This window comes from Castor canadensis, chromosome X (assembly GCF_047511655.1).
Source record: "Castor canadensis chromosome X, mCasCan1.hap1v2, whole genome shotgun sequence".
NCBI classification, from domain to species: domain Eukaryota; kingdom Metazoa; phylum Chordata; class Mammalia; order Rodentia; family Castoridae; genus Castor; species Castor canadensis.
This window is the reverse complement of record NC_133405.1, coordinates 43,511,622-43,536,908: the sequence shown is the minus strand read 5'-3', so window position 1 is coordinate 43,536,908 and position 25,287 is coordinate 43,511,622. Positions and strand designations below refer to the sequence as shown.

The 25,287-nt window shown below is 40.6% G+C and overlaps 1 protein-coding gene across 1 annotated transcript; it reads right to left on the bottom strand.

Annotated features, from left to right (window-relative positions):
- Positions 1–331: 331 nt before the first annotated feature.
- On the bottom strand, positions 332–25,287 carry Capn6 (calpain 6). Its single transcript, XM_020181738.2, has 13 exons — positions 25,163–25,287; positions 18,655–18,834; positions 9,514–9,645; positions 8,196–8,404; positions 7,270–7,462; positions 6,520–6,713; positions 6,199–6,276; positions 5,904–6,090; positions 4,133–4,255; positions 3,752–3,954; positions 3,058–3,179; positions 2,558–2,694; positions 332–1,961 (listed from the first exon to the last, which is right to left on the bottom strand). Exons 2-13 carry the CDS (start codon positions 18,817–18,819, stop codon positions 1,779–1,781), a joined length of 1,926 nt encoding a protein of 641 aa, XP_020037327.1. The 5' UTR covers positions 18,820–18,834; positions 25,163–25,287; the 3' UTR covers positions 332–1,778.

Genomic DNA, 25,287 nt, shown 5'->3' with positions numbered 1-25,287 from the left:
TCTCCATGCCCATTTGACTCTGAAGAAGATGCTGGGAGAGAGGAGTTGGTATTTTTCCCTTGTCAGGAGGTCTTCCCTTGAAAGATCTGGCTACTGTAGCTTTGGCCTCAAGTCCAATTTCAGAAGGGTTTCAAAACAGAGTTACCCCAAATACCACCCAATTATCCTGAAATACGGAATAAAACAAGGCATTTCTCCATTCTCCCAACACCCATACTTCCAAGAGCTCCCAAACATGTCTCAAACCACAGCCACTCTTGCCATCTCTCCAGTGCCATCACTTCAAATCAAGACTAGTCCTTTCATTGAATATAAACTTTATTGTGATTTGACTTGTGTAAGGCAGTGTATTGAAGGCACCATAGAAGTTACACAGACTGGAAAACATGGTAGAAAATGAGTGAGCTAAAAAAATACTACAAAATATATTTTTTAAATGAATGCATGCTTGCTGGACTAGACTAAGTACTACAACTATGTTTCATTTTCATCATTGCAGAAGCATTGAAATATTGTTGGAGGTGGAGATTTGGGGTAGGATTGAGAAGGCTTCATGGAGGAGGTGGCATTTATGCTGGGCCTTGAAAGAAGGGTAGAATACTAATAGATGAAGATGGAGGGAATAACATTTTATAATGGTTGACTCTAGGGAAAATTCGGTAGAAGTACTGAAAAACAAGAAGGCAGACAAACACCCCAGGGAGTGAAGCTTACCAACTGAGGGAAAAGACTGAGGAGTCTGGGCTGGGAACCAAAGTCTCAAGCTCCCCAATGGAGTCTTCAGAACCAATGACGTTAGGAGGCACAGGACAACAGGCTTGTTTGTAAACCTAACAGCAGCAAGAGGTTTCACATTGCAGTCAGGGGCGCCAAACTGGCTGTACTATTCCTGGATGAATTCATCTTTTTGGCATGTGTGACACTCAATTCATCCTTGCTCTTTCCCACTGACTGTCTGAATGGTAGTTCATGCACGCCTATCTGCGTGTGTGTGAGTGTAGGTGTGTGTGTGGATGGGTGGGGGACCGAGGCTTTGTCTCCCACTGCAGCTTCTTTTCCACTTTTCCCTCTTGTGGCATACAGCTGGCTTCCACTGAGCTGGAACTCAAGACCCTTCCCACCATCCAGGCCTCACTGAACTCCAGCTCTTGATTAAGCACCTAGGAAGCTTCCTCAACATGAAGGTAAAACTTACTGTGGGGGGTGACTTGGGTTAGGGCAGGACTACACTTTCCGGAGGTGATGGTGGTGGTGGTGATGGTGGTGGTGGTGGCAGTGGAGTGGAAAAGGCTGGGGACTGTAAAATCAGTCCTGGCTGCTAGGTATTTTGAAATGCTGCTACTGAGTCTGTAGTGTCAGTCAGGAGCAGGGATGTTAGGCTAGACCAGCTTGACCTTAATCACCCCTTCTCCTTCCTTGACATGCCCTGCAGGAGAGATGTATTGGGCAACTGAAAACAGCATCTGTAGGGTGTCCAGGCTCTTGTTATTGTCCTGCTTGAATCTCACCCCCGGAAGCCTCAAATATCTTTTCTTGGCAAACATGTATAATCTCCAGATAGGACTGTCACCTCCCCCTGTCCAGCTGCTGGAGGTATATAGGTTATGTAGCTGCTTTGCTACTTGGATTGGGAGGTATGGGAAACTTATCAGAAGAGAAGAAAAGTTAATTGTTATGAATTTCTGTCTTCCAATGATCATGAATCTTAGCTAAGACCTGGCACCTGACATAGAATAAAAGGATGGACAATTCTGTCAGGATTCTCTGGGATTGGTGATTTAGAGCTCTGTGAGATCATCGCTGGAAATAACCTTGAAGCTGATGTGGCCTTGCTTGACCTTGGCAGTTGGACCACCCTTCTTCCGCAGGTACAGAGACTTCAGATCACGGCAGTCTCTGGGGTCAGCATCCAGAGTAACCTGCCCCAAGAACTGATCGCAGAATTTTCGGCTGTTCCAAACCTGAAGAGACAAGTCAAGGGAGTGAAGATGAGCAGCCATCTGTGAGACTAGGATGAGCGCAGTGACATCAAGAACTTAAAACGAAGAGACCACTCTGTCCGTTCCTGATAGCTCTTTGAGAAGAGAATATCTCAAAGAATATAGATGAAAAGCCAGAAAGCAGAGCTCAAGATCCTCTTTTTTTAAATTTAGGATTCATTGATGAGTCAAGATCATCCTCGACTTGTGTGATAGTTATCTAAAGGCAGCCGGTCAGAAGTATTAAGTCAGAAATACTACCTACCTACATGGGTCCATCCTGACCTATCAATGTATGGTTCATCTGAACCCTCACAGGATTTTACAGTACATGTGTTCACAAGTCTACTGGTGAGCATGTCAGTTTCTGCCTACAATGTAGTAAATGCAACAGATTTAAGGTGAAGATGAATAAGGAAGTCAGTGCCTTTGTTTAGTGAGAAGTATTTTTGAGTACAAAATAAGCAAAAAACAGGATAACCCCTGCTCTGTCTCCTAAACATTCTTGATACCCTTGGGAAGCCTAGTATTTCATAGAGATTATGAGCCCCCTTAAGAGCCCCTGTTCACACAATTACCTGGACTATAATAGGAATGTCAGTGGTCCGTCTGTAGAAAATGGCCTGGGTATCAAAAATTGCATGTACAGTATTCTTCTGGACAGGGGAACGGACTTCCTCCTTTCCACACTTGATGACCAAATATGGGTTTACAGCTGGAACAAAATGACATTTGTTTTAGCATAGTGATTAAAGTTCCCTTTCTAGGTAGGCAAGAAGATATCTCATGAAGTCAAATCTGAGGTAGTCAAATCAGTATAATGCTGGAGCACCAGAATCACCTAAGACTCAACACTATTGTTTATTCTTCCTTTGCCTCCTCCATGTTTCATATAAGAATATAAAAAACATATAGACCTTGTTCAAAGAACTCATTCTCTACCATGGTTGATATCCATCCTGACTTCTCTAGACTGAAAATACCATTGGAAAGAATAATTTCTCATCATCTTTTTAAACCATATGTACAATAAGTGAAACTGGATTTTTTCTTTCCCAGACAGCCCTGCGGTTCTTACTTTCATTGGCATACTTCTTCTCCAGGCCCTCAGCACTGTGAACAGTGATCTGAGTAACAACTTTTGGGTAGCCACGAGCTAGGTTCCAACAAGACATCTTGGGCATGTCCAAGGTCAGTTCCCTAGAACATTAAAAAAAGATATGTCATTTCATGATGACCATCCTTTGATAAGATGAGCCTGCTAAAGCAGACATCATTGCTGAAAGGGATGAGACACTGGGTAACATATCTCATTCCTCCTCAGATGTAGCTTGCATTTTACAAGTATGGTTTCATTTCCTCTGGCTTGAAGGATTAGCAAATAAAGATCATAGCAGGTAGGGCTACTTGGGTAAAAAGGTACCATTGGTGACCCAGCACTGAGAATATAGTAGAGGAGTACTGGGAAGTGGTCCTGTTAAGAAAAGAGAATCAACCAGAGAATAGAAAATAAAACATATGTGAAAGAGCTTAGGCTACAGGCCTGTTCCTATTAAATGGCAGCTAGGGGACTGAAGCTTAGACTTCCACTGGGGAATTTCTCATACTCCCACTTTGAGAAATATTTTCAGAACCATCATTTCAATTAGTTAGGTCTGGTTTGAACAAGTTGTCCCATCGAGTGTATAGATAAATGAAAATGGGTAAAAAGGTTTAGAGTCGGAAGCAAGTAAGAGAACAAGAGTTTGAAGGGTTTGCCAAGGAAACTGAACCTGAGCTGGACAGGCACTTCAGAGAAGATTCTCAGTAGAAACTCGCTGGTGCGGCCATGCTGGAACATGGTTGGGACAAGTACATAGTTGCCCTTTTTCAGGTACTTGCTCAGGAACACAGTGCGGGTGTCAATATAGGTGGAAGTCCCAGCACGCTCCTGGATGTAGAGGTGGTGGAGGCGGAATCTGCGGTTCATCTCCACCTAGAAATAAAACTGGAATGAAGTACCCCATTCTGTTCAAATCATAGTTTTTATCTTTCAAGATGCTAGGTTTTCAGTTTTCTTTATTCTTTCATATTCATAATTCCCTTAACTCTAAACCATCCTAATTTAGACTCTGATAGCCTTTATTAACTCTGCTCCAAATGCTTGTTCTTACCTTGAAGAGCTCAAAGCCAATAATGTAATTGTCAGGTCTTCCCATTCGGCGGTAAGTGCGTAAGTCCTTCTGTTGTAGTGACATGATGACCTTGTGCCCATCCTCAGGCACAGTGAAGATGTACTAATGGAAAGAGAACACCAGAAATCTGAGTTTGCCCCATGATTTCAGATAAGCTAGCACATATATCAGGGAATAAAGCTCTACATTGGAAAGCAGAACTTTGAGCTTATTTTTGGGATTTTCTATTGACCATTGAGGCCTTGGATAACTCACTCACTTGCTAAGTGTAGATCATTACACATGCTTCTGTCTATGGTGTCTGGCATGTACTGAGAGACAACTTCATTTTCAGGCCTTTGATACCAAAGAGGATGTGCTTTGTTTTAGTAAGTTCCTGATGAGTTATTGATTACTATTATTTCTATTGTCGCCGTGTTTTTCAAAGATATGTAGAGAAAAATTCCAGAATTCCTAAAGACTGAAAAAATTCTTATTCCACTCAGCCAGATACTAAAGCATTGCCCTGGGATGGCACAATGTCAAACCAGACAAGTGGTTTGTGGAAAGCTGGATCTACTTCACTGAAGAATTTATGCATTCTTACCACCACTTTAAGGTAGTTTTAGGCATGTGCCAGAGTTTTCCAAACTTCATCTGGGGAATCATGGTGCTATTGGGAGATAAAAGTTAAAAAGCACCAGAGTTTTTCTTCCTCTTTTTCTGTCTCACCAAAACAAATGTGAACCCAAGGCCTCCAAAAGTCAATCCCATGCATATGCACACAGAGAAGCCTTTTTCCCAGTTTAGCATATGTGCCTGATGCTTGGAACATTTCCAGAGTTGTAAGTAGAGGTAAGGTTGGTGAAGGTCAATGGGAGCCTTCATTTCATTAGGGATAACTAAGACAGAAGGGTGTAAGAAAACTGAGTTAAGTAAATCAGCACACCAAAATCTTGATCAATGGAAAGAAGAGACATACTCATGGCTAGTGAGGCAGCAATATAGTCAGAACTCTTGTCTCCTATGGGTTAGTGCATTAGCTTATTCTCTCCAGGTCATTATAAATCCAGCCTTTAAAAATTTGGATTTTTAAAATATTGGGTATGTCTGGGTTTGACCACTGATGTGTCACCTGGCATTTTAATGGCAGGTTGGTGGAACTGAGATGTTGACAGGACAATGACTCAAATCCTAAGAAAAATGACCTGGAATAAGAAAGAGGGGGTGAATTTGATCAACATACAATATATGCATACTGAGAATGCCATGATGAAGTCCCTTACTATATACAACTTAATATATGTTAATAAACATGACTCAGTTCTAGAAGGGGGAGGGGAGGCATAATGATGGAGTTCAGAAGAGTCACCTCTATGAGAAAGAGGACAAATAACAGTAAATGTGCATCCAAGGAAACAGTTGGGCAGCAAAGACAAATGAAAAAGAATTGAGACAGCATCTGGAAGAAGATCCTCTGTCCAGTGTGGGGCCATCACAAGGAAGCCAGTGTTAAGACTGGTACCAAGCACTCTGGACAGGAGAGAGGCATCCTGAGAAGGTGACTCATATTTAATAATGTTGTTAGGGTATGTCTCTGCAAAGAGACATAGTCTGCTGTGCTTTACAACCATCTGAGTCGATCCCTAGGGATCCTGGTTGGTGAATATTGCACAATAGATGCAAATGGAAGAGTTGATGCTAAAGAAATACTCCAAAGAGGACCAAAGCAAGACCTGGGTTCCTGTCAGCTGGATCAGTTGACTCTAACCTGGGGATTCTGCAGGAAGGTATCTCGGTTGTTATAGCAGCCTCCTGAACGGTTCATTAGAGGATCATCATCCACAGTCCAGCATCCCAGCACCGATTCCAGTTCCTTGCGGCCAAAAACAGGATTGCTCACATTGCGGCACACATTCAGCTTGTGAAAGTTGCGGCAAAAATCTTCTAAGCTCATCCTGAATTAAAGGAGTGCAGGACAGAAATGAAGATGGCACTTAATACTTAACCTTATGTCGATCCGGGTAGAATCCATAATTCCTTTAATGCAGAAAATCTCTCCTCACCAAAACTCTCCATCATCAGACATAACAAGCCCCAGGTTCTTGCGATCTGCTACAGTCAATTGCTGCCATTCTTCAGAACTAAAGGCAAATAAGAATAGAAGGATAAGCCATTATGCTCACCATTGACTTCTCAGAGAAAGCAGGGTGGCAAAGGGACAGAGTGCATGAGGTCAGGCCTGCTTTATCTGACCACTGGCTGAGTCATGCCTGAGACCCCATGCCTGTCACTGAGCATTGAAAGTCACTAGCAGTCTAGAGGGATAGGTTTGGGAGAACTACAGAGCTTGGGAGATGGAGCAGTGGAAGTTTAATGCCACTCACATTTCACTCCAGGGGCCACTCCATTCCTGTCTTCCCAGGGGGTTCCTCAGGCGAACCATATACAGCTTCTCAGCACTGAAGACGTCCACTAGTCTTTCTCCAAGGCGGATCTTGCGAATATCAGTCATGGTGTAGGTATGGCCCTTCAGTAGACCCCAGTCAGTTTCCACTTCTTGTTCCTCCTGACTTGGAGACTGAGAGCAAACAAAGATACATAAGAGTATTAGAATTGGAAACCCAAGTCCTAGCTCCCCTTCTCCCTTTATTAGTTTAGTCTAGTGTGGTTGAAGCTAGCTCTCCCTCTGCTAGGTAGAAATTTGATCCTGACACCTAGCCTGTCACAAAAGCAAGTGAAGGAGAGGAAATAAAGAATGCAATATAACAACTCACTTCAATAATTCAGATTCAAACTATCCACTGTGGTATATTGATGAACTGTTATAAAATTTGGGGAAGATTCACTCCTTGAGCATAACTTCAATATCCAGGAAGTGAGACAAAAGGAATAATTTAGCAGAGGGTATTTATACCAGCTCCTCTATTGTATTGGCTCCCAGTGGAATGACTGCCTCAAAAGGATAAAAAATGAAAGCTCCCCAGTCTCCATGCTTGGGCTGTATGCCTGTTAGCCTTTTGAGCTCCATTAATGGCTTTTCATGAATCTCTGGGTTAAGGGCAATGTTCCCTACTAAATTTTGTAATCTCTAGTGCCAGCAGTGAGCATAGAGTGGTTGTTTTTGGTGAACACACCTCAATGGAACAGCAGATCAGACCTCCTTTGGCGAATGTTTTGTACAGTTCTCCGAACAGCTTGTACTTTTCCTCAACAAGCTCAGTGTATCTTCCCTTCTGCATGTCAACAGTCTCAGCCAGTGTGCCCGTGAAGTCCACAATGATGTCAGTGATGGTCAAACCATCCAGGGCCTCATAACAGCCTAGTAGTCTAGAGGCAAATACACAAGGATATCTTTGTAAAAATTATTTTTCAAGGTCAAGAACATCATGTTGCCAAGAATTAGAACAGCCCCTGCTCAGCCTTTACCAGCTCACTTTTCGGTAGCTATAAAATGAGAGATATTTTGAGATTATAGTCAGAGATTTCCAGGCACAGGTTATGTTGGTCAATGATACTCCACACAGAGCCAGGCATAGATTACATGCCTGTAATCCCAGATACTAGGGAAGTGGAGGTAGGAGGTTCAAGGTCCATAGCCAGCCTGAGCAAATTTAACACGAGACCTTATCTCAAAAACAAAGTAAAAAGCAAAAGAGCTGGGGGCATGGTAGAGTGCTAGTCTACCAAGTGTGAGACCCTGAGTTTAATCCTCAGTACTGCAAAACAAAGATAGTCCATGCAGGAACTTCTTTCTACTAACCAATATTACACAAGGAAAATAGAAGGTGATAATTCCGTGTGATATGGAAATTAACAAAAGGAAGGATACCTAGGAGACCTAGGGGCAGGTAAGGATTTACTGGAAATCAGAACAGCTGATTTCCCTCTCATTTAAGATTTCTGAGTGCTGGCACAGACCCAAAGAAATGTCACAAATCTGACTGAGATCCAACCCGATTTTAACTCTGGGGTTGAGCTGGGAGAGAATGAGCTCCCAAGGACAAATGTGGCTTTCCTTTCTCATGTACCCTAACCACAGACTAGTTAACCCCCAACTTACTTTGCATAAGCTTTTTCTAGTAGAGCATTCCAAAACTCATTCATGGAGGTGGAGAAGGAGAAAACCAGATCTCCATTGATGGTGGGCAGCAAATCATCAATCACCACCTCAGTCCATTCTCCAAAATGCCAGAAACGGAAGCGAAATATTCCAGCATATTTATCTGGCTTTCGAGGGTCCCATTCCTGTTCCTTATGGTTGGGAATTGTCTGGAAAGGTAAGAACATTCAGCTAAGTGCTATTCCCCCCAGACACTGAAATCACAATGAACTCCTAGCAAAACCATATAGCAAAAGGAAGCATTCCAAATACACCTGCTGTGAATCTAGATCGGAAAGTCCAAGGTAGGGCATTTTGTCCAAAATGTCTCATTCCCCAGTTTAGTTTTGCTAAGGATAATATTACCATGCCTGCCCTGAATACAGGATGACTGGGACAGCCAATCAGGAACTTTCTACAGATAATCAATCATAAACTAGATGAGGAGAAATGGAGGACTCAAATATATTCATGATTGCATGTTTAAACATACAAACATAGAATTCTAAAAAGTAAACCCAATCAAAATACAACTCCCACTGTAGTGGGAAAGAATTCATGTGGATTCTATAAAATGTAGGTTTTTTTCACATGATGAATAAGGTTATACTTAAGAAATTCTCCTTTTAGGGCCTGGGGGCATGGCTCAAGTGGCAGAGTGCCTAGCAAATGTGAGACTTGGAGTTCAAACCCCAGTACCACCAAAAAAATTTCTCTTTTTATATAACAATTTCACATTCATAGTCTAGAAGTGTTTTTATGAGGAAAATGCTCTTTGTCTCAACTCGAATGTTCCAAATATTTCGTTGTTTTGAATTCTACCTGAATATCAAAGGCATTTTTGCACTATTAGTAATTTATTAGAACCTTTTCAAGGATCTTTTCCCATCTTTCTCAACTTTTGTATTTTGCATGTATATGTTAATGACTTCCTGGTTCTTACTGGCGCTACACCTCAAAGGTACAGGCAATATGAGTATGAAGGAATACTGAGTCTAAGCACTGCGAATTACAATAAAAGATCAAGTAGTATATGTGATGAAACAAGTAGAGTAACTTGTTAATGGCAGAATCTAGATGTACATGGGTGTTCAGTGTAAAATTCAGCTTTTCTATGTTTGTGAAAACATTTATAATGAAATGGAGGGAAGTCACCTAGTTAATACCTCTAGCTTTGGGACCTAAACAATCTATGAAAATTATGAACTCATTTTTCCTAAAGCGATTAAAGAAAACAAGATAGTAGAAATGGAATGAGGTTTCGCAGAAGGGAGAATACCTTCGTCCAGTGAGACTCCTGAACAGCCAAACAGGAAAATGCAGGGACCATCAACTTGTGCCCCAGTCTCCCTTGGATCAGCTGATGGTTGCTGATGTTTCCCACAATCAGACGGGGATCATCACAGATGTCCTGTGGAAACAAGCATTGGTTATGTAAAAGACTGGAAAGAGTTTCCAAAGAGTCACTGTGAACTGAGCTAGGCAGAAGAGCCTTCATAGAGGAGACAGGGCTAGGGTTGAAGGTAGCTAGGATTTTCATAGATGAAACAAAAGGAATGTTGAAGGGATTGTTGGGAAAAACACAAAGCAGTGGATCATTTAGCTATAGGAAAAGCATCGCATGGGGAAATAAATAAAGACATGGAAGGAGAGGATGCAATGAGATAGGATGAATGATATGTGTTGGTGGAGATTCCTTTACCATTGGAATTAGAAAAATTTTAGCTACACCAGTGAACTTTGAAAGATGAGAACTAAGAGTTATCACATTACATTCTGATCCCGTTTTGTCAGGATGGGATTTTTCTGAAGCACCTGTGCTTGGAAGGGTGATTGCATTTAAAAGACAAGGTCTGATAGAGGTGAACTTAATTAATGCACCTGCCTCTCCAGGAAAATGAGTTAGGAGGCCTTATAGGAAGCCCTTTTCTAACACAACGCAAGGCAACAGCAGTCTCCATGGCAACCAGATCTATATCATCTTTGGATGGATATAGATGACAGCAGCATTAACAGCAGGTATTAATGGACCAGGCACAGGAGCACTTCAATAGATGCTCTTCACACAGTAGATATCCCAAAGGGATCTGAGCAGAAAAAGGGGGCAGTATTTATTTTCAGTGTTTGTGTGTGTTCACTCCAACATATCATTAGCTGTGTCATTCCCACTGTGAGTAGGAAAAATGAGACTCAAATAATATACTTATGATAAAATGTGATGAGTGGATGATGGAGCTATTTTCATTTTGAAATATAATCAATGCCTAAAGGAAGGATCCCCCAAAGTTCCCCTGGTGGTAGTCAAAATAGATACTTAGTGGTGGTAGTGCTTGCGTTGACTAGAGTTAGACTATTGGACAAGGGAGAGAGGGACAACAGGTAGAGAGACAAACATGGGCAAAGGCAAAGCAGCATACGTGATACCATAGAATTGCAGTCGTGATTGTGTGATTCAGAGTATCAGCACTTGCAAAGTTCAAAGGCAGGAAATACCAATGAAGTATCAATCTTGATAGATGGAGAAAGCTTCTTGGATGAGGCAGCTGGCCGGTACCTTGACATTCTGCTTACCCAGCAGAAATAAATCCTAGTCTCAAATGGAAAGAAAATCTAGACATATACCCTTTTAAAATTATTAAATAGAGACAGCTATATTTTTCTGGTCCTTCAACCCTCTTTTTTTTAATGGATATAATTCTCCTTGACGAAGTCTGGTCTACAGAATGAAACATTCCATATATTCTTTAAAAGCCAAAATAACTCTGGAAAGGAATAGGCATTCTGGGCAGGGACAAGTCCAAACTGAAGATTAATTGGGCATCTCTCTGCCAAAAGGAGATGGTTCGATGGGTTGTCTGCTTTGGATTTTCTGATCTTTTTTCAAAGATACATGTCCGGTGTCTAATCACTACTTTTTGTCTTAGGGGAAGACTTCTATCTTATTATTTTGTGGGTTGTCATCTGCCCACTTTTGCATTTACTGAACATACAGCAGGTGTGTGGGATGAGTTAGATCCTGATGTTCCTTCTCCTCTCTTTGTTTCTTTGCTTTTTCTAAGATGAAACTAAGCATAGTTTTTCCTGCTTAAGTCAGCTATTACCATTATATTTGGAGCAAGATGTAAAGTGATACAGTGACTTCCTGGATCTAGATGAAACACACTATATTTTCCTGGCATGGAAAAATGATAAAGTGAACATTTATATGTGACAAAGTGTGCCTTTAGACTAGTGAGGCAAATTATTTGCTGGTTTTATGTAGAGTTACTAGTGGTTAGAGTTACTTTACAGTGTCTTGAATTTCCACAACTCATTTCACAGCAGGAGTCTAGGCCCAGTCAATACTATTGATGTGTCAAATTCTAGTCAAGACATAAAGGGTCACATAAGTGAATAAAAAGGCATACAAACAGGATTCAAATTGAGGAACTGGGTGATTCTTGTCCCATAGACCTGAACTGAATGTGGCTATCATATATCTTATGTGCATTCCTATGTATGTATAATACATATTCCTAGCTGTGTGCAGTCATAGTAGAATACAAATTTAGGCAAACCCCCCTGATTTCCCATTCTCCGTTATTTTCCAGTTTTATGTCTTTACATTTCATATTATTTTATTAATATTATTCATATATATTCATATTATTAAACAATAGATTTTAAAACACAACCAGAGTCATGGGATGTCAAAACAAGAAGAAATTTTAGAGATTATCTGTCAACTTCATTATTGTATACCTGAAGAAATAGGCTCAGAGAGGGTAGTCACTTGTTTCTCTGGCTATCTAGCTAGTTAGTAGGACACCTAGGCCTAAAGTATTTGAGTTTTCATAAGAACATACTATAGAGAAGGAACCTTAAGACCTCGTCTAGTCCACCCTTTGTCTTTAGGCTTATCAATGGCCCTCCATAAAGGGTAATATTTAATATTGTGCAGTTCCCCTGGGACAAAGATGCTACTACTTCTCTCAGTCATCCATCCCAGTGTTGTATGCCCCTTTGCTTAACACTCCATGTTTTTTTCAAAAAAACATTCTTAGCTTTTGGTTTCAAGACAAATATCAACAATGGGCATTGATCTCAATTCAATCCACTAAATGTGAATCAATCTTGTACTATATGTGTGAGCACCATGATGTGGAACATAGGAGACAAATACTTATTAAGCCATGTGGTCTACCTCGTTAAGAAAGGGAAACATTAAAAGACTAGAAAAGCAGCCAAGCGTGAGGGTAATGAAGCCAATACAAATCTAACAGTCAAGTGGACTTTTTGGTGATAACTTGAAAATAATGAAATGTCTGTTTATTGACTTTTCCTGCAGTTTTGGACACACTGGATATCTCCCTGTTGAGGTTAAGAAAGGAAGGCTGGAGAAATTTTTCTGTAACTCAAAGTTGAGATGCAGATTACAGATGGGACATCTCAGTCTGAGCTGTGCTGCAGTAGTAGGAGTGGGGTTGGGGGAGAGGTCACAGCTCACATATTCACAATGTTTGGGTGGCTTGAAAGTAGGGGGAGATGCTGAGTTCCTAATGGCTCCCAGCTGTGTTGGCACAGTTGAAGTGATCCGTGAACTGAGTTGTTTGTCAAGGTAAAATAATTTCTTAGGGGGAAATACACACAATTAGAAAGCTGAACACCGTGAGGAAAGCTGGAATGGTCCCCACATACCTGCACCCCAATGCAAAACCTTCTGTAAGAAAAGCATCTTTTTTGGTGAAATAGTCCTTAGTTGCACATTGAGGAACCTCCTAATTACCTTTGCCTCATCCCCTTTCCCAGAGCCCTCTGGGAAAGGGCTCACAGATCACTCTACATGGCTTCCTTTGCACCAACCACATCCAAATTACTAGCAATTTTTTATGCAGGTTAAATTTGCTGACAATAAGCATTGAGGTCCAGTGTAAACCTCAGGAACCACAATAAAACAAAAAAGTAAATCAGCATCTAGAATAGTGAAAACACTTTAAAAAAGTGCTACATGCAGGATGGAGGCTTGACTCAAGCAGTAAAGTGCATGCTTACCAAATGTAAAGTCCAGAGTTCAAAAACAAAGAAAAGAAAAAAGAAAGTGCTACATGCAATTTGGCAGCTCTGGGGGGCAAGGGGGAGGGGAAGGGGTGTGTTGAGGCCTGTAGTAAGTACACTAGGTCTACTTAGTACCAGGAGACTCAGTCCCATGGCTATTTTGAACTGAATTGCCACTCAGGACTGGAGGGCTTTGTGAGCTGGTCCAAGTACCCATTATCCTTAAAATATTGAACCATCCCAAGATGGGACATTTATAGGTGAACAAGGGTTCAGGATCCGATGTTGCACCAGTCTCTCAGGGAGTCCCTTTTACCTACTGGGAATTTTGATTTCTGTGTGAATATTTTGTCATCAGTAAAACATTCCTTTTTAACTCCTCTAAGGAAACTCAGTATGGAGCCTGCGAATAAAATTGGTAAGTTCAACTTCCGCTTCTAACCTAGAAAATCAAATCATGACATAATGATTTTCTTATTTGAACCTTCAGACTTCTAGTAGGACACTGCAGGTATAGATTCCAAACTGCTTTATTATGAAATTTTTGCATATCTATGCAGTGGAATATTGTTCAGCAATAAGAAGGAACAAACTAACATATGCTACAACAGGGATGATGACGCTGAAAACTTCCTGTGAAGTAAAAGAAGTTACTTAATTTCATGATTGTTTCTTAAGGGGAAAGTCCAGAATAGGGAAATCTCAATAGAAACTGAAAGTACATTAGTGATGGGGGGCGTTGCTCACTGAAAATGTACATGGGGTTCTTATTGGAGTGACGCAACTATTCTAAAACGAGGTTGTGGTAATGTTTGCACAATGCTGTAAATGTACTAAAAATTACTTAAAACAGGTGAAGTTCATGGTATATAAACTGCACTTTAAATAAGACTGAAAAGTGTTTTTTAAATACAGAACTTAAAAGGAACAGTTAGAGAAAGGATATGGGCCTATCTAACTTTCTTTGATGGTATAAACAGTGGAAAACATGTAGGACTACATGTGGAAACAGTGGGAAACATGTAGGGGCATGATCTCTGGGAAAAGAAGAATTTCATAAATAGACTAGGCCCCTACTACTGTACCAATGTGTCACATTTACCAGGTACATGTAAATTTTTATTAGCACAAAGAGAATGGTGTTTTCTTCCTTTACCATTGCCTTGCACAAGTCTGTATATTCTGCTCCTGACATTTCCCCTGGTTAGGCTTTCTCTTCCATTCTTACTACCATCATTTTAACGTAGAATCTCTTCACCCTCCTGTGACAAAGTCATGAAATGCTACCAAGGGGAAGGTATTCCCCAAAAGAAGACTGAACAAAGGCAATAGTAGTAGAGGCAGAATTTAAAACTTGATCAGGAGAGAACCCATTGTGATGATGCATGCCTGTAATCTCAGATTCTTAAGAGGTAGAGGCATGAGGACTGAGAGCATGTACAAAAGTAGTGAGACCTTAAATCAAAAACAAAATATGAACAAAAGGGATGGTTGGGGTGTGTGGCTCAAGTGGTAGAGTGCCTGCCTTGCAAGCATAAGGCCCTGGGTTCAACCCCCAGTACCACAAAACAAAACAAAAAAACTAGACCAAAAGAGCTGACAGAAGATGTTGTGCAGGTGCCTTTTGTTCCCCCACAGCTGGCTGTGTAAATTCCCATCAGGCCTTGCTACATTTTAGTCAGGGATTAGCTGTGTCTGACTCTAAGGCTCTCTTGTAGGTGGATATGAGTCAGTTAGGAAAAAAGCCAGAGTCGCTGGAAGAAGCTGGAGAAGAGATTTCTGTGGGAACTTGGCAGGCATAGTTCAGCCTAAAGTTCCTACCTGCAGTCTTATAATCACAATGCAACTTAGTATAACTCAGGTCTTATTATCTACTAGGACATTTTATGTTGGGTCTCAGGAGAGCAGGAAACTTGAGGAGCCACACTGTCTCAGGCAATATACCTGTGTACCCAGAAAGCACTGGAATGTATGGGCAGATGATCTGTCACTGAACAATTGTAAAACACTCATAATTCCTGCCTATCCAAAGAGGCACCTTAAAACATAGCAAGGAAGTAGAAAGAGGGAAGGAAGGGAACCGACTCTTGCCCCACAAAGGAGTCAAGTTTGTTCAACTATCAGTGATGTCCACAGGTAAGGATGGAAGTTTATGAAGCTAGAAGCTTTCAACATGAGAGAGGAGTGGTAGAGCCTGGCAAGTGCAAGGCCCTGGGTTCAATCCGCAGCACCACACAAAAAAAGAAAGGAATAAAAGAAAATACCATGTAAATCATGCTGCCTCCATTTTGGAAACTTCAGAAAATAGCCCTCGTTGAGTGGGAAGCTATGTGGATGCCAAGGTACAAGATGTTCATAAGCTTTCCTGCAAGCGAGTATCTGAACCTTCCCAATGATGAGGTAGGGGAGAGCAACAACCCATCTGCTCTTTTTGAGCCAGTTCAGAGGCCCAGTACTGCTCTCAGCCTTCCTGATGAAAGGCCAGAGAAATTTGACGTGGCTCTTAACCACAGGCTTGGCCTCCATTCTGGCTGGAAAGGAGTCTGCATGTTTTTGAGGCAGCCTTGTTTTATCTCCTGCTCCTCACAAGAGGCCCCTTTCCCAACCATTCCAATCTACAATGATCTCTCCTATTACAAAAACCCTATATGACTTACTGTCTGTATGCCTGAAAATAACATTTGATGTATCAAGAGAAATTTAACTCTTTGATATCCCAATATTCATCTTCCCAAACAGAATGGGAGTTCCTTACCACAGGCCACGATATCTGTGTCTTGCACAGAGCCTGTTATAGAGCAGATGCCCAAAAAATGTTTCTCAAGTGACTCTGCTTTTGGACTTAATAACACTAAGTTCACACAATACTATGGAAAGGGAGAGTATGGGTCAATTAATGGAGGTACAGCATCAACACAGTGAGGAGGAGTGTAAGAACTGTTTGGAAGGAAACTACTTATTTCTGCAAAATGAGGAGACATAATTCTATCTCCTTGACATCATAGCACAGGAAAGTGAAAACTCACATCTGCTTTCAAATCAAACAAGGATTCTAATCTTAGCTTGTTAGAGATCATACCTTGAGCAAATCTTTATCATCTCTCAAAGGCCTAGTCTCATCATCCGTAAACTGTGCATAATATCTGTTCTTTTTTAAACCAAGAAAAAGAATGAAACCAAAGCAATTGTATTGCACCTAACTTACTAAGCCACATTAAATGAGGATGACATGAAATAATGAACAGAAAACTCCACAGTATCTGACCACCCACATTAGGCATGCTGTAAATGTTGATTCCTTTTTCTACCCCTCCCTCCTTCGTTCTCTCACTCTCTCTCTTGCTCTGACATTCCGTCACCCTATAAAGGTTTGCTTCAGAGGAAAAAATGGACTATTGTCATGATTAAGCTTTTTTCCTTCCTTGCTAATCCATCTAGAATTAAATTCACAGAATTTGGACAGTGAAGGCAAAGGACAAAGGACTAAGCCAAGAGAGGGAGAATGAAGTGTCTAAAGACAAGCCAGCACAGGAAGCATAAGTCTACTTGGTTCACATCTGGGGAATGGCTTCATGTTGGCTTTGCTGCCCACCAGATCTCCTCCCATCTCCTGCAGGACCTCACTTCCCTCAATCGTTCCTTCTCTCTCCTCTATCTTCAACTTCTTCTTTCCTGTTTACTCCTTAGTCTATAAATATGCTCAACATTCTCCTGTTCTTTAAAACGACACCAACCCCATAAACCTCTCTCAATTTTCTGCTTCCTATTCAACTTAAGCCCTACTGACATCCTCTCCATCATGTCCAAGCATCACAAAAGAGTGATGCCCTCATTATCACTATCCATTCATAAGAGTGGCTCCCAGACAATATATCACTATTTTCTTCATGCAGTTTTGCAAAAGACAAAAAAGGTCTTGCCTCTCTGAATACCCAAATACTAGTTAATGAATTCTGCTCCTGTTTCACAGATTTTTATTGCAGGTCAGCAAAGTGATCTGCAGAGATGTCAATAAAGTGGAGACACCAAAAGACAGCAGGGGTCCACTCTTCTTTCTGATGGAGAGAACTCTCAGTCTCATACTTTTGTTGTTGTTGTTGTTTGTGGCCCTGGAGATTGAACCCAGGGCCACTGAGTTCAGTATACCATTGATCTGACTCAGTTCAACACTTCCAATGGTTATCATTCTTTATAAGCAAACACTGAGATGTGTCCTTCAAGTTGCCTAGAAAACAAGTCTTATTATTTCTTGGCACCATCTGGTGATAACCTGCATATACTAAAATAACTCTTGGAACTACATTTAGGAGTTTTAAGCTGCTGAAATTGCAACTAAAAGGTGATAGTTGGCTCTTTAAAGAAAGCAAACATTGAGTTAGCTCCATAATTGTGCACAGAAAGGCACCTCATTAAATAAAATGTCTTCAGGATTTTGTGAAGGTACAAAACTTGAATTTCATAACAGCCCTTCATGACCTATATACCTGATCACTCACACTGGGAAGGAGCCCAGGTAGAATCTCTATCTGTTACCATATCTTATTACACAATGAGCTCTTATTCATGTAGAGCTTGTGGAAGGGTCCTGAGACCTGCTTTGAGACACCACACACAGATGTTCCACAGAGAACTGCAAGTATTAATAGTTGCTATTCATAGGTAGTATAAGAGCTGCAGTTCTATTCAGATGCCACTGGTTAACTGAGGAGTGATACAGGGTGATATCCAAAAAGCGACTAAGAAACCTCCCTCCCCTAATGCGCCATCCATCTCCCTATAGAGTTCATTGTATAAGGAGTTTGTCTCCTCTCTGGTCTGAGATTATCTTGAAGTTGCAACTTTGTAAAGAAGCAAAAGTATAATTATTTTTTTGAGTTCATTTGAAGTTCAAATGAACTTCAAAAAATAATAAGCATAGTATATCTCCTTTTTGTTGTTGTTCTTTTTAAATTGTTAATCTGACAAAATTTGATAAAAATTCAGGTCTCTACAAGCAAAATAAAACCTAGAATACAGATCCATGAAAATTCCCATTTCAAAGTTGTCTCTGTGAAGTGATAGATATGTTAACTAGCTTGATTAGCTTGATTGTGTTGTTTTCCCATGTATAGGTATATCAAAACATCATATTATAGCCCACGAATATATACAATTTTTATTTGTAAATTATACTTCGAAAGAGCTAGAGAGAGAGAGAGAGGGGAAAGGAGGGAAGGAGGAAGGTAGGAAGGGAGGAAAGAAGAAAGGAAGAAAGGAAGGAAGGAAAGAAGAAAGTTGACTTCCAAATTTTTCTATACAGTAGGCCTGCATAGGTGAAATAGTGAGTCAAGTAGAGTTTTAATGGAGGTCAAGGAGGAGACAGAACAAGGGAAAAAAAGAAAGTTACCTGGGGACGTTTCCACACCACCTTTCCCGGAAGCAGTCTATTGTAAAAAAGAGAATCATTCTCAGGCAGAAAGGTTGGGTCACAGAAAAGTCTGTTATCTTTGATGCATTCCTGCTTCAGTTCCTGGTACTTCTGGTTTTTGAAGAGCTTCATAGGAGGACCCATAGTGTCAAAGTATGCCTAGAATGAGAAAAATGGTTGTCTTTAGAAGAAGTTCTCAGGTCTTTCAAGGATTATCTGAAATTACACAAAGGAAAACCTCCCATAGGACTTCCTCCTATGGTTAGGTGCTTCAAATTTGCCTTCAAAGGAAAAATCACCATTTTCAAAGAAAGAAAGGTCCAGGCTCTGCAAACAAATTAATATGTGGCCTCGAGTAAGTCACCACCTAACCATTTTAGGGCCTCATTTTCTTTATCTGCCAAATGGGGCAATATGGGCAATCTCATTGCCCATCTCACTGGGAAAATCTTATTGGAAAAGCAGACAGATGTGAAGATTGCTAGTTAATTGTGAGTCATTATAACTTAAAGGCCGATCTTCCATTTACAATGGCAAAGAATATTTCAAGGCAAAGTACAATTTTAAATCTGAAGATAAAGGAAAAATCATCACTTTACTATATTCAAGATAAAATGGTGCCCTGAAGAGGCACATGCTGTGCACAAGGGGAGAAGCAGCCTTCTTCAATTGTAACAAGTCTTTCTACACAATTACTTTCTTTTATCATTTAAAGAGCTTTGCATGTTTTACCACTGGCCAAGAAGCCTAATACAAGACACGTAGCTCAGCAGATGGCCTCCAAAGACAAGGAAAGATAGAAAGATTGTATGGTCTTTTTTCTTCAAAGTCTAATACACAATCATTTGCAGACTCCAAAATCAAAAGGCAGACACCAAAATTCAATTACACTAATTTGATGAACTATAGATTCTTATCCCATGGCAATACACTGTTTCTTTCTTTTTTTAAAAAAAAAGAAGAAGAAAACCACTCATGGCTAAACAGAGAGAGAATTAATATAGTGGTTCTTCAGACAATGTCTATCAGAGTGCCCACACTCAAATGTCCTTAACAACTGGTTTTTATGAAGATAATTTGAAAGGCAAATTTGATTTTAAATAGCCTTTGGATGATAATAGAGTTTTCAATGCCTTCACTTGATTCATAAAGACAGATTTGTAATAACTTTAAGGATCTTCTCCAGACATTAGTACATGAAGAGAGGGCTGTGAAATTTTCATGGTGTCAACTATTTCAAAAATATATTTTAAGGATAACTGTATTCTATGAGCACAAGACAGAACAAAAAAACCTGACTAAGGTTCAGAGTGCCAAATAAGAGTACAAAATTTGCAGGATAAAACCCCCAAAATGTTGGCTACAATAGCAGTTTTGAAAGTATCTATGTGGTGTATCTGTGAGGCAGTGGCACTTTTTATAAAAAATATAATATTAGTCTGACCTGTGGGATAGCTCCTTTCATGTCCTTTCCATATCACATTGAAAGGCCTCACTGAAAACAATAATTTAAATTTAATTTTTGCAATGTTGTGGGCAATGTTTTATATATATATACATATACAACATTATGCATTACATATATATATATAAAACATTACATTTTGTGTATATATATATAAAAAAAACATTATGTATCATATATATACAGTAATCATACCCTTCTCTGAATTCAAGGAATAAGAGGCTGAACATAACCAAAAAAAATCAATAGTTTATTTATTGACAATTGCTTTTCAAATTGAGAACTGTAGGGATACACCAAAACACTGAAATGTTTTCCGTTAGTCAGACTTAAGTGAGCTTTCATGTGTTTTAAATATTAGTGTATTTCATTGTATTTGAAAACATGGATGGTATCAGTAGTAATTTTCAGTTAAGCAGCGTCAGAGCCAACCTGAATGTTCCCCAGGCTCCTTTCTTGAGCTTGTTACAAAGGGACACCAATTTTCATGTGTGCTCAAAGTTACAGCCAATGCTACTGTGCCTCCTGCTTTCCCTAGAAGGCTTGGTGGACGGCCAGAGGCTGGGGACCATTAATGAAGGATACTCTGAGGCAATTAGGACATTTAGTTTGCCAGAACCTCCTAGTCCTTGAACATTCTGGTTAAATGGGGGTATTTCCTGCTCTTGGGAAAGCCATGTGCCATCTTAAGTCTCTGTATTCAGTCAAATGGTGAACTCAGCAAAAGGGCCTGCAAAAGAAATTTCTGCTATAAAAAGGGCTGATCTACAGACAGAAGTAGCATCAATTTTAAAAACTCAAGTTAGATTTAAAAAACCAGTATTATCTTGGTAGATTCTTTCAGAAGCTGAATGTATAGCTGATATGGATAGGTCAAATTTTGATAGAATGATTTTTGGGTAAGGGTGCCTGCATTTTGGAGACACACAGTAAATAAGGAACTGCAGGCTATGAGTTTGAACTTTCATTGGAATATGATTATAGTTTCAAGTCATGTCAGACTTACCTAGTAGGATTAATCTGTGTTTCTTACTGAATAGCAAAAACAGTGTCTCGATTTTTTTGTACCTCCATTTTCTCATCAGGGGAGTGCGGTGAGCTACCCTGTGTCCACACCTACTGAGGTGGGTTAGTGTGAAAGTAATTTTGAGTAAGTAGAAAGTGCTCCGTGAATGCAAGATACACACTAAAGCCCTTTCTGGGCATAGAGCTGGGCATCTGACCATTGTTCAAGAAATATCTGTTGAACCGATAAATGTGTTAATTAGCAAATCAGTGTTTGTATGGTCATTTCTTGTTTGTAACGTGCATTGTACATTTTAGCTCATATTCTTTTCCTAGCAGCCATGGTTTATAGTCATTGTCTGTGCCCTTCATTTTGTACCTGCAGGAAAGGCAGCTCAGAGAAGTGGCAGCTAGAAACTGGCAGGGCTGATTCAAACTCCAGTCTGTGTGTGTCACGCCAGATTTGGTGTGTGCATCACACCAGACTTCTCTTGGTCACTGTGGTTTTTTAAAGAAAGGGTTTTTTAGCTCAACTGGGGAAACTTTCCAAAGCAAACACGATGCCCAACTTGGAGGCATTCTGCCTAGAATTTATTGCCATGCTAGATGTTGAAAGGCCTCTTTATTTTCATGGTTTGATGATCATGGGAGAATCCAAACCCTTGACATCTGCGGATTCATCAATTAATCCTTGAAAACCTAGCATTTTGTAATCTGGGATTATCATAAACTATTTGCTCTGTCAAGGGAAGACTGTGGAGAAGGGAAATAAATGCTCCTTCCTTACTGTCCCACTGCACCAGATGGTGACAGCGAGGGGAGAACCATTAAGTTAAAGACCACATATTAAGAAAGTCAGTACACAGCATAAAAGCTAGGGCTTTGAGTGTAAGACAGAGAGCTAAGAAGGGTAACCTGAACAGTTATAAAAGGGACCCTCTACCCTGAGGGGTAGTGGCATGGGTGACTGAGGAAGGCAGAGTGTGGGGTAGAGCACTGAGGTAATGGTCTTAGTATTATTTGAATTCAGACCCATTGCCTAGAAAAAAATATGAGGAACATCATGCCTATCAAGGCAAAGGATAGGTCCAGGCCCCGAGTATGGTGACTTGGGAATTTCCAGGGGAAGTTGAGGGAGCCTGCCACGTGGAACACAAAGCTGCAGCTAAGAGAGGGCGCTATTGCTACTGCTGGACCTGAAAGCTTGGGGGAGCTAGGAAAACTCTTAGAGCAAAATTGCTTGCTTCTTTACCTGTGGGTCAGCCTTAGAGAAGAAACCAAATTTTGTTCTAAAAATGTCTGATAAGGGAAATCAGGTCTACAGTTTGGTTCACAAATTCATTTGGGTTTCAGTGAGTGGGAGAGAAAGTGAGGACATTTAAGGGGGAGGGAGAGTATGGCTGGTGGGTATTGTTCTGGGGAGTTTCTCCCTTTGCAATTTCTTGTTTTATAAAAGCAACTAAGAGTTTGGAGCCCAAACTGTGTCCTGGCCTGAGGTAGGCCCGTATTAGATATAATGGGCACCCCTTATCCCCACTGCTGGAAGAAGTGTGCTGAGAGAAATAGGGCTTGGCTAGGAAGAAGTCATAAAAGTCCAGCAGCTAAACATTAGATTAGAGACCAGAGCTTTCCATCTCTACACAAGAGGTCACAGCTTATATCTGTGGGTATGCACCTATCAACTTAAATGTGTCTCATCAGATTCAAAGTACTGGCCAGATATTCTGGGATCAGAAAGGGGCCATAAAGTTCTCCTGATTCAGTCCACGGGCTTTTATGAGTATTTACCTACTCTGCTCAGAGAGAAGACTCTGTTCAAAAAAAATTGAAAGAAAAAAGAAAAAGAGCACACAATTTCTTTTAATTCCATTGAAAAAATAGTATCAAAAACCAAAAGCAATTCAAAATCATGAAAAGAGCACAGGTAGTCAGGATATCAAATTCCCAAGTCCAGCACTTAGTGTACATAACATCTCTGGGTGTTTTGTTTTGTTTTGTTTTTGCAGTGCTGGGGATAGAACTCAGGGCCTTGGTAGGCAAGCACTCTACCACTGAGTTACATCCTCACCCCTAGATAACATCTCTGTCCCTCAGTTTCCCCATGAGTACAATGAGAATATGATTGCGGCCCTGCCTACCTCAGGATGTTATTGAGAAGATCTAATAAAATTAAGTATGTGAGTATACTTTTTAAGTGCTAGAGACAAGGTTAATGTAGGGCAGTAATATTAGGAAATGATCATTTTTAGCAAATCAAATCCCTTTCCTGTCCTTAGGAGAAACTGAGGAAAATTGATCGCATGCTTTAAATAAGACTTTCATTGACATTTAAAAGACCTATAGAAAATGGCCCCATTGCTGTTTTCTCCTCCCTATTCCTCCTCTCCTTTTTGGCTGACTTGCTGTCTTGGCTGAATAAGCCTATCCTATAAGTCTAATTTTACAGTCCTTCGAGAATCTAATTCTGAGTTTTACAGAATTTTATGGGAAGGACTCTTAGAATCCATCTAGTACAACTTTATCCTTTTACTGTAAAGAGACGCAACCAAGGTTACATGATGTCAGAGTCGGCACTAAAACTGGGACCCACTGACTCTTTTAGCCACATTTTTTTAAAAAGTGGTGGTGTGTGTTTGGGGGGGTGTGAAGCAGGCAAACACAAAACTAAAAGAAAGACATTGCTTCTGAAAATTCTCATTGTCCTCTTCTTGCAAGAATGTACTTTAGGAGTTTTGTTTTTTAATTGCAAACTGTCAGAAGGTGAGATGATTTCAAATCAGGACTAATCAAAGAAATACTGTTTGGGGGTCACAAAGGGGCTTTTTCTGCTTTTAATTTAAGGACTGAAAACTCCTAAGGATATGGAAAGTCTGCTTTTTAACCTATTCCTGACCACATAAGTGTTTAGGCTTTTCCCTGGACTGCTAGGGACTCTAAGGGCTAATAAAGAATGCTATTCAAATCTAAAATAATCACACACACTTGCACATTAGCACACATACAGAAATACACACATACCCACTGCCAGAGGAATGAGTTAATTAGCAGTCCCCTAATAATTTTTTGTTTATTCATTCATACTATAAAGTGTCCTTAATTTCACAACAAAGATTAGCAAATGAAGCATTAGCTGAAGCTCAATAAAACATTAATGCAAACCAAGATGCCTTATCCTGAAGCCAGAAGTGAGAGTCAGGACGGTAGAAGTTGTATTTTCCTATGTGCTTTTCACCAAATTTAAGAGTTTTAAATCCTCAGAACCAACTGTTTCCACTATAATGTGCGCAGCTCCTTTTTCCTGCCCCTGCCCAGAACCTGCTATGGTCAAGTAGGTCAGCTAAGCCCCTAAAACAGTGTAGTTGACATGGGAGGTGGAAGACAGAGCCCTAACTGCAAACCAGAATTTAAGCCAAAGCTAGAATCAGGGGGAAACAACACCAGGCCGGGGACTGACAACAGAATAGTCAACATCAACCTGTCACCAGAGCAGGAGGCCCCCCGGCTGTGCAGACAAGGAGTTAAGACAGCCTGGGCGGCCCTCCCTCCTGTTCAACAGTGCACAGCCTGTGCTCTCCAGTGCCTGGGCTCACAGACCTTTTGCACCCAGTGTGGCTCCAAGACTGTGCCTGCATTTTAATAATTTGTCTGTAGATGTGAAGCTGCAAAAACTAGAACAAGCCCTGAAAGTCAGCCAGGGTTCTCCCCCTCACACCCCTCTCCCAGGTTTGCCCTTGCTTACTGAGGATTTACCAGAAGGTGTGCACACGCACACACACATACACACAAAACTGACTACGTATACCCAGAAAAATTTTACTGCCAGACAACCACAATCACTTCCCACACACCCAAAAAACAACCAACCAAAAATTCCCTTAGTTTTGAAGTTTCCAAATGGCTATTAACATGCATATATTTGATTCAAACGAACCATTAAATTATAGATGCGAAGTTTTGATTAAAGTTGAAGTTTCTTCTCTTCTCTAGGCTAAGTTTGTGGATACCCTCTCAACTCACCTGAGTTATCCCAGGAACCTTGCTGCTGCTGCTGTTGCTGCTGCCACTGTTCTTAGCAGGTAACCCCACTAAGTCTGTTTGGTCAGTGTGGCTGAACAAAGATTCTGGCTCTCTTAACCTGAAAA